The 10,603-nt window shown below is 38.1% G+C and overlaps 1 protein-coding gene across 1 annotated transcript; it reads left to right on the plus strand.

The window, feature by feature from the left end:
- Window positions 1-38: 38 nt before the first annotated feature.
- Window positions 39-10,221, plus strand: LOC145480558 (dnaJ homolog subfamily C member 8-like). The gene is made up of 9 exons (XM_081458798.1): window positions 39-129; window positions 2,676-2,777; window positions 4,491-4,547; window positions 5,141-5,207; window positions 6,256-6,350; window positions 6,723-6,794; window positions 8,004-8,095; window positions 9,135-9,210; window positions 9,898-10,221. The coding sequence occupies exons 1-9, from the start codon at window positions 61-63 to the stop codon at window positions 10,015-10,017; spliced, it is 750 nt and encodes a 249-aa protein (XP_081314924.1). The 5' UTR covers window positions 39-60; the 3' UTR covers window positions 10,018-10,221.
- Window positions 10,222-10,603: the final 382 nt, after the last annotated feature.

The following is a 10,603-nucleotide window of genomic DNA, read 5'->3' on the forward strand; positions in this document are numbered from 1 at the left end:
GAGCGATCAAAGCATATGAGCCTGTTATCTTTGCCAATGCGGTATTCTTGCTAATTCAAGATGGCGGCTGCAGCGACAAGCTCCGGAAACGATGAAGTTGACGACTTATTTTCACGATTTATGTCCGAGGTAACAAAATTATTCCCCTAATAAATGATATGATCCCTTTAGCTTTGTTGAACGTGAGGAATTTGATCAAATATCGTTTTCACACTGCTATAGACTCTGGTTGAATTATGTAAGCGCTGGCTAGAAGCAGCTAGAAGTCCAGCAGCCGGGCGGCGTTTTTAAAATATTTCGCTCCGGCAGTCAGAAAATGTTTTTTTGCATCGTGGTACCATTACAGTTTTTGAGAACTAGCCGTTAACAGGCTAAGCGTGTCGCCATTCAAGCTAATCTCTGTGCTTTTCAGGCTAACCGGAGGCTGTTTCATTAATGCTTACCAGACACAGAGTATATCATAAGCTTAAATAAAGTGTAATACTCGAGCTCCGTGTCCTGTTAGCCTAAATAGCACTCCAGTCAGCCTGGAAAGCGCTACGGGAGTTAGCCAGAATGGGGCATCAGTTGGCCTGTTTTACGGTTAGTTCACAATGATTGTATCGATAACACTATAAATATTTACAACGTAGTCCTAAGAAGAAAATTTTCTGACTGCTACATGGAGTATTTTAAACACGCTGGTCAGGCCGGTTACCGTCAGGCCAGACATCTATTAAGTCCATTAAGCTTGTTAATTCATACATGCAATTTATCTCATAATAATATTTTGATGTCTCCATCGTTTGCTTAATTAGATGGCAAAAAAATGTAACTACATTTGGAGTACAATGTTATGATTAGACAAGGTCCGAAATTGCGCTTTCCTGGTCGCCAATGCAACTAAAAATTTTGCACTGGCAATCAGAATTTCACAGCTGGTCGCCAGCAGGTGATTAACTATTTCATGTCACAATAAGTGCACAAACAATAACTTTGATTTTCAGCCAAATCAATCAAAATAAAATTCAAAGCCGCCCGCCAATTGGTCACTTCCTTTTTACCTTTCCCCTGCTTTTGAAGTATAAAACCAATTTTCCGGTTATTATAAATCTACCACAACATTTTACACCTACGATCATTGTGAAGCTTCGCCGCCATGTTTTTCAGCAGTTTCCCATAACGTACATATTGTGGGCGTAAGAGGTCCCATGCATTATTTGGCCGTGAATATTTTTATTCAGGCGATGTGGTGTCCAAAGATGTTCCGAAATCTTTCCGTAATTTATTGCAAAGTGGAGACGGAACATCCGGGAAGAAATTAGATGAAGATTTAGATATTCTCTGGGCGTCAAAAGGTGGAAATGTAGATCTGCCAAAGTGTTCAAAAGATGATTTCAGCACTGGTTTGATTCCTAATTACATCGATTGCAAATCATATTTTGCCGGCAAGCTGGCGGCAACCAAAAATTTTGGTTTGTGTTTCACTGCGAAGGAAAAATTTTATTGACACTTTTTGGCGACCACATTTTTCCATATGGTGACTGAAAAAAAATTTCAGTCACCAGTTGGCGCCTGCCGAAAAAAGTTAATTTCATACCCTGTTAGATGCAGCTTGTTGCAAAGCTTGTATATATCTGTATTTATTTTTCCTATATCATTTTAAATCATCTTACATTAAGTTGTTTTTCTGTAAATAGTGTGCGATAATGAAAACTGAAAAAACTGAAAAACTGCGTTTAAAACAAGTTATGGGGGAGGTTCAGAGCCACTTTAAAACTAAGGTGGCCCTTAACCCCCTCCACAGAATTTGTCAAACTTCTGCAGCAAGTCACATCTTAGCATGCTTATCTCAATTTGACGATAAAAGACCCCAAACACAAGTATTACACAGGCTAATGGGGATAATAAGCTTTTCAATGATTCCGCCAGGGAGCAACTAGACAATCTCTGGTTACTCTGCAGTGGGTCATCAATCAATAAGCACTTTATACCTACACGTAACTGTGATGAATTTATAAATGGTTTTTTCATGATTAAGTCATAAGTGGCACCTTGGCAAAGTGTTACAGTTCCAGCCAGGTGAGCTGAACTTGGCAGGTTGAGGTCAGCAGTTTGAATCCTGGTATGAGACATTTTTCCCTTCAAAATTTAGGGGTGAAAAGCCGCCCTCAAAGGGGTTGATGGATCGAATTATACACTCACCTTTGTTGTGTATCAAAAAGTCATTAATTTGGGAGCACTTACAGTGTATTCAATTCCAAACATGCAAGAGCAGTTCATTGCTTTGGTAGCCATTTTGTTCACAAGGGTCAGGCGAACGCCCCCTCTCTTGCAAAATAGCCTGGTCAATGGACTTACCACTAAAAAATAGTGCATGACGCATTGACTGACAGAGCAAGTGAATTATTTCTTCCCGACTAACTGCTATAAGTCATTGTAGCTGCACTATCACTTGTTAAAAAGGATGACCTGATGTCTTTACCAATGACTGGGTGTTTGTTTGAAACCATTATTGTAGGATTATTTGATAAAGAGTAGCAGTATTGATCTACCAAAGTATAAGTGATATAAAAACCTGGAAAACTGTTGTCAGCCACCCTAACATACTTATTTTGGCCTGTTCATCTAGCTAATAGACAGTGTGCCTGTATGTAACAAATAATAATAATATTATTATTCTTTTCAACCTTAAGGTTAAGGAGATTGAGAAAAGAGATTCTGTTCTGACAGGACCCCAGCAGATAGAGAGGTTAACAAGGCCTGGATCAACATACTTCAATCTAAATCCTTATGAGGTTAATATTTTAGTTTATTTTTTCCTAAGAGGGCACAGTAATGAATCCTGCAATCTGATTGGTTCTTAGCGCAGTCCGGATTTTCCTATCTCTGACCACGGTCACAGTAATTGTGGGAAACAGTGTCGGTGAAATTGTCTTGTTGGTCAATTTTCACGAGAGTACTAGTGGTAATGGTCAACCTTTGCCATTTTTACACTTCCATCGACAATAATATTAATCAACGCAAGTTTATCTCTATTCACTTTTAAATGGCAAGGAAAGTCACTGTAAGTAAATTCAATTGAGTATTTTGAAGTTGTGAGAGTTTGTTTGGCTGTTTGTAGCTTGGCGCTGCAATGGCGTGTAATCCTGTGTCTTCTGTGTTTCTCTTGCCACACAATTTTAAGCAAAACAGAAGTCAGTTGCAGTCAAGTTTACCTCTCCAATCGTTGCCGTATTTAAGAGAATTTCTGTGGAATACACTTAACGGATTTCCTCGCTTTCTGCCACTCAATTTACGGTAGAAAAGTCTGATTTCGAGTGAGTTGCAACGACTGATTAGTGATAGGAATTGTTCTTGTAGTGCAACTTCAAACTTTGCATGAAATTTCACACCGGAAAAACAATTTTGGAGAATTTAACTGGTGAACTAGATGCAACTAATATAAAGTATATCGAAATACACCTGTTCTTTAACCCTTTACTCCCTAAGGCGAACGGCAGTTTTTCCCAAATCAGCAAATAAAGACACTCTGCCTGTGTACAATATGCCATTTGAAAACCACTAATCAGCTTATCTAGTATCTGAGTTATTCGTTTGTTTGCTCGTTAGCTTTTTTACAATGGTTTGTAGACGGTACGTAAGCCAGTTCACCAACAAAGTTGCGTAAACAAACCCACCTCAGGCTTGAAAATGCTGCCTGAGGCCGCAGTTTTTTACTATATGGACCGACCCTAAGCTGGCAAATAACATATATAGCATTTAAGGTCAACTCCTAGGGTCCAGAGGATGGAGACCTGTGAGGATAATAATATCCTCACACGCTGATATCAAAGAGCTAATAATATTAATATCTGTGTAGACCCTTGGGGCACGTTCCATTTATCCAAAAAATAGCAAAAAGTTCAAAATGGGGACAAATGGTATGGAAATTTCCAGGGAAAGTTTCAGAATAATCTGGAAATTGTTGAATTTCTGAAAAGCAAACCATTCAACTGACAACTACGGAAATTCCTGGAGGAAAATCAAATGGAACGGAAATCCCTAGTAAAAAATTTACAAAAATTTGGATATGCCTCACGACGTTGTCCTCTTTTTCAGAAATTCAGGAAAATGCTCTTTCCTCTGTCACTGGATATTTCCAGAAATTCAAACCACAATTTTTATCAAATGTAAAGTGCTCCAAGTTTGTTCTGTTGGAAATCCACAAGCCTGATAATAAGTTCTCTAGTCCTTGTCTATTTACTGATAGAGCATGTTCATGCACACATTTCCTTGATAGAGTCTTGAAAGAGGAAAGAATATTTTTTTCTATTTAACTTCAAATTTATTTAATTTCAATCTAAAAATATATTGTCTTCTGACTACCACCCTTAATATTATTCTTTGAGTTTTAGTTTGTTTTAATTATCAAGTTATTGACTGTACTAACTCACAACACTACATTCACAACATTTCTTCTTAACTCAAAAATTTTCAAGCCTGCCTGCTACCTTTTATATATCTTTCAGGTTCTTCAACTTTCTACTGATGTCAAAGAGGATGAAATAAAAAAGCAATACCGGAAGGTAGTTACAAGCCTAGGCACTTCAAAATTAAATGTTGTACATATAGTACCAGATTTATGTCAACCCTGAATACTTGTAAAACAACTGACACTGTTACTGATATCAATCCTGAATACTTGCAAGACAGCTGACACTGCTATTGATATCAACCCTGAATACTTGTAACACAACTGACACTGCTATTGATACTGTATCAACCCTGAATACTTGTAAGACAACTGACACTGCTATTGATATCAACCCTGAATACTTGTAAGACAACTGACACTGCTATTGATACGGTATCAACCCTGAATACTTGTAAGACAACTTACACTGCTATTGATATCAACCCTGAATACTTGGAAAACAGCTGACACTGCTATTGATATCAACCCTCCATAAAGTAAAAACCTTTGTGTAAGAAGCTAGGGGTTTAAGAACCTGCTGGTAGAAATTTGCCAACATTTTAAAACCCTAAAATATAAAGACCTGTTTGGCTAAGCAAGATCAAGCAGGTTCTCACATGTAGGTTACAGTTAAATAATGAACCCAAGTTATATAGGAAATGCCACATAATAATTGTGCTCTAATCCTGTTTGTTTGTTATGCAGCTTTCATTTCTTGTCCATCCTGACAAGAACCGGGATGATTCTGAAAGAGCTCAAAAAGCATTTGAAGGTGAGCCAACAATGTTGGGTTTAGCTGGCCAATTTTTGTCACTGTTCTGAGCAATCATCCTTGCTGTGTATAATTCCTTACATCATTAGCATGTGCACCAGTGTGTGCACATACAGACCAGTAATAACAATAATTAAAATATTTAAACACGGTGCTCACTTCACGATAAGATGCTTTTCAGTGGGGCACTGCAATAGTATGTTGTATCATGATTTAAACATAGGTTAAAAGTTTTGCTTTCAATTGAGATAGTTTTATTTGAATGCTGCAAAAAAAAAAAAACATGTCTTAAAGAAATACTATAGTATTTACGCAATCGTAATCTTCCTAGTTTCCTTTTCAAATTATAACGCGGTATTTGTTGTCAGACCAAAGCCTGTTTTGTGGAACAGCTCAGATATTTGATGTAAAAACTGACTTTTTCAGATCAAAAGTTTGCATGCAGCAAAAGACTAGAATCTATTAAAAGCAGTGTTATTGTAACCCACTGACCAACCATCAGGTAAACAGGTCATCTGATTGGCTACACCAGGTAGATATTTGTGAAATAGTTATTTAGACAGCTAGAAATCTCAAGCTTTCTTTCTAATTGTTTAACATGTCTCAGTTGTTCTGTGAAATTTTGGTCAACTAGCCTCATTTTTGTTATGGAAAATACTTTCACTCCTGATGCCTAGTCTCAAAAAAAGAAGAATACTGTTTGCAAAATTTCAATTGAGTTGTTTGTTTACAATTCAATACCAGAACACATGACATTGGATACAAAGAGCATTTTGATCAAGAGATGGGAATATATGATAGATAGTAATGAATTAATAAAGAAACCATTGGAAGGCTGCGTCCTAGACCCTATACAAGGCAAGTCAACATTAATCACAACAACTCACAATTGTTACTGAACAGCAGCTCTAGATAGTGGTCAGATGGGATTATAAAACCTAGTTTCAATTCCATTGCCTGACAAGTCGTCGAGACAAGTCGCTGATATGCTGGCCAAGTGGCCTCTATTTGTGTCGTCTTTCTTGATTCATTTGATGTTTTATTTCAGCTGTCAGTAATGCCCACAAGCTGCTTCTAGATGAGGACAAAGTTAAAAAGGTTAAGGAAATCCTAGAAGAAGCACGAGCAATGGTCAAAGCAAATGTAAGTTTTCCATTGATTCACTTCACTGAGTAACATAGAAACTCTCCTTTGCATATTTAATTTTGTTGTACATTTTTAATAAATGAAGAAGAGAAGATGCAGATGTATTACTAACACCAAAAAGTGACCAGGTACCAGATGATAATTATATTATTGGAACATCATACATGTGGAAAACAAGCTTGTAAAAATGTGACCTATTGACTCTTGATCAAACGTTAGGTAGCTTCATCTTGTTTCATTTTCCATCGTATTTAAAGAAATGAATAATTCCTTTGCTCACCCTTGGAGAACAGTTCTTGAACAACATAGTATATGATGTGGTTTTGTTGGTGCAAAAATTGTCTGGTTCTTTCATATTACCTATGTCAGCTCAAAGAAAAGAAAAAGCAGGCAAAGAAAGAGGGGAAAGACAAAATTGAAGAAGAAGAAGACCCAGATAAGGTAGAGCTCGAAGCAAATTTATAATGCCCTCCAGGATCATGTTCATTTGTTTCCAACTGTTTAATTAAGTGAAGTCAAGTGAAAGTTAGGTACCATAACTTGATTGAAGGCAATCCACAACAAGGGAAGGTGTTGCTTATGTCACGAAGCGTTGGGAAATGTCAATTCGTGCTTTACCAGTTAGTGTTTTGCAGCGTTAAAACAAAACCCGTATTATTTCTTCAAGTAACAGGAACCTACTATAGGAAACTTTGATTCAAATTAATATCATTTTCGACTGAAGCATATTATAAGAAAGGTTTCTTCAAATTTAAATTGCAAACTCGACCAGCGCACTAAGATACTGTTACAGCAGACTAATGTGACTAATGTAGCAGTGCGTCATGAAGTAGAAACAGTTTAGGTATCTGACAAGCTTTCCTGCCGACCACTAACAACACGATCTAGACATGAAGAGCCCACCCATATGGCAGCAGCATAGATTTAACAAGATTTAAACAGGAATGAAGAATTGTATCATGTTTTAAGAACCGTTTTTTTTACCAATTTCTGTGTATTTACTTCGTAAAAGAGCTCATTCGTATCAACTTATATAACGTTTTTTGCTCCCTGAAAGTAACAACCCCGCGAAAGTAACTTGTAATATTTCGATATATAATTCTATATCATCTTCAGACTGAGGTGATATATAGGTAGCAGAAATTTAAATACCGCAAGATGGTACATTAGCATTAGCACGTGAAAATACAAAACAGAGACCATACTATCGAGAGAATAGGCATACATTCCCTACTGGTTGTTAAACCAGTGTTCAAATATATGGCGCTGAACGCTTGGTAAGCTTCTGTATATAGGAATAGATTCCAATTATCGTCACTCTCTGATATAGAATTATATCGAAATATTACAAGTACCTCAACGATTCCTTGCATTTGTTGCCTGTATTATAGACACAATGCATTTACTCGGTATCACATTTATTCTCTATTTCTTAAAATTATCAGCAGGTAATGGGTTTCAGAAATAATTTAATATACCTTTTCACTCTTGATTGAGCTGCCATTGTATCTCTTGTTATTTTGTTCCCATTGACGTCCCGGTGTTTGGGAGGTCATGGGTTCGATTCCTGTCGGGGACTCAGATTTTGTCTTTGTCCCACACTCGTGTCATGTTGATCAATTCATCTTTCAGTCACGTTTGTTTCCATAGTTAGGAAAATTAGTCCATTCCACGACTGTTAAACTATTTGCTGATTATGAACTCAAGAGAAGAGCACAAGAAGAAAAAGATGCGGAAACAAGGTAAAGGAAATCTCACTCACCTGCTGGCATGCTGCATGTCTGTTCTGGGTTAGCTTCTGAATGGTTCTCTAGTTGTGCTTAAGGGTCTTCAGGTTCCCCCTCCCCCACACCCCCAACAGCTCTTCGCCGGGTGTTTTGGGGTCCTCCTCTATTTCTGGTGTCCAATAGAGTCACCGCCGTGATGTTGTCGGGTCCTCTTCTAAGCGCGTGCCAGATACATCTCTATTGCCTTCTCATGAGTGCTTTCCATGCTTTCTTAATGACACTGAGCGAGTAGTTCCTCATTTGAAATGGTGTTTGACCAGACTAATCCTTCAATTTTAACTCTTTCTCGGCGTAGTTCTCAATTAATTTCAAACAACGGTTTGCAATCATTTAGATAACAGATAGACAGACAGACTTTCTCAGTTACACAGTAAATAAAAAGGTACATAAATAGAATAATTCAAAAAAGAGCTGGAGATTAGGCCAAAGACTGGATCAACTATCACCTCACATTAATGTAATTGATTTAACAGAATTCTAATTTTTTTTTCAAATCATTATTTTCAATTAATTTCTTACATTTCAAGTGGTATTAAATTTAACCCCTCAACGAGATCGTGAGCAGACCGAATTGTCATATTATAGCTGCCACTTGTGTGCATAACTTTGCTCAACAATAATAACTTTGAGTTGCGTAATGGTGAATGTTCTTCTTTTAGCCTTCTTAGGAACTGAAATATCCAGTCCGATAGTTCCACTAATTAATCATATTGCAGCAATTGCATTATATTACTTGTAGGATTCCACTTATAGCGAATAGTAAGTGTAGTTGCCATAGAAACGAGAGCGAGTAGGATAGGAATGCTTGTCAAAGCAAGAACATTTTGTGATAGGATTAATGAACATTATTCATGCAAGGTTTGGCTGTCGGCAAATGTAGCCAATCCACTCCCAGTTTTCATTGTTTTGACGAAATATAGCAAACTTGACTTAGAGTAACTACACTTTCAAAAAAACAAGGTGTTTCCACGTGTGAATTTTATCTTGTTTGCAGAAAACGGATGCGTGAGCAAGAGATAGCTGACGAAGAAGCAGCAAAAAAGAAGAAAGAATGGGAAAAAGAGTGGGAGGTCAGTAGCTTAGGAAACAACAACAACAACAACAACTTTATTTGTACTCAGCTAGAAATTAAACGCAACACAACAAGTACCTTGGAAATGCAAAGTTGGACAAAAGACCCCGAGGATCTTTTATAAAAAGAACGGGACGTATTAAAATCCAATGTTAGAGAAATTCCGTGCGTATACTCCCATTTTGAAAAGGTGGGGATTGCTCGACGGAGTATAAATCAAGGATTCTGGTCTCACTTACGGTGCTCATGACGAAACGCCACATTCTTTAGCTGTCAAAGTATCTTTTAATGTGCACTAGAAGAAATAATAATGAAAATCGCTCTTATTTCCGTTTTTAGGTTCGATTTCCGCCGGTCTCTCGAGTCCGGTTTACTAGCACAGGGTCCTTTCCTGGACAGCGGGTCAAATGAAGCTTGATCCAGCCCCAGATTGATCTCCTTAAGGGGCTTTATTCAAATTTTCCGAGGAGCATTATCGACTTTTTCATATTTCTCCCCCCCCCCCCCCCGTGGAAGAAATCGTTTCCACGAAAGCACTCCCCCCATCACCTTCTGTTGGAATGCTTGTTGCCAGACAACCTTTCTCAATACAGTTTTGTAATCTTTCATTGGACTGACAAAACATTCGCCTCAAGACGTTTGGCTCTAACTCACTGTTTTTTGGTTTTTTTTTTCTTTTCAAAAGGAGAGTCGAACAAATCGCGTGGATAGCTGGAGAACGTTTCAAGCTGGAGGGAAAAAGAAAAAAGAAAAGAAAGGTCGCACTGCGTTCAAACCACCCGCTCTTAGGCCAGAGAAACGCTGAGCCAGTGAGCGTGACACAAACTGTCATTCATTTAAAGTACTGGAAGGTCGCTCATAATGCGTGTGTTTGGAAATGTTTGTGTGCGTGTGGAAAAGCAAAGTGCCGACATGACTCCTCTGTGAATTGTAAATATTACCGTTATTTTATATCCTCGAAACAAGTTTCCAAGCTTATTAAAGTGCAACGTGATGTATCGCTCTGTTTGTTTGTGTCGTCCCCGGGGGGGAGGGGGAACTCCCAAATAAAGGTGACGGGAAAGATCGATGGAAATCTCGAAAGAGCTAGATGCAGTCTCATTCTGTGGGACTGGCGCTAGAGGTACCAAACTTCACATTCTCTTACCTAGACTGTTCACAACCCTCCATTTTCTGGTATTTTTATTCGATCGTTGAACACGGCTACACTATTTTTCGTTTGGCTCGCTTCGCTCGCCTTCCAATCCGCACCCGCGTGTGCTTCGCGCTCACTTCGCTCGGCTTTTTCTTTCGCGTGCGTAGAAAAATAGCGTGGCTGTGAATAGTCTTTCTCTTCCCAGTGACTTGTCACTTTTCAGAACAAGTTCCAGATCACTTCTAATGGTAGACGT

This window comes from Orbicella franksi, chromosome 3, assembly GCF_964199315.1.
Source record: "Orbicella franksi chromosome 3, jaOrbFran1.1, whole genome shotgun sequence".
In the NCBI taxonomy this organism is placed as follows: domain Eukaryota; kingdom Metazoa; phylum Cnidaria; class Anthozoa; order Scleractinia; family Merulinidae; genus Orbicella; species Orbicella franksi.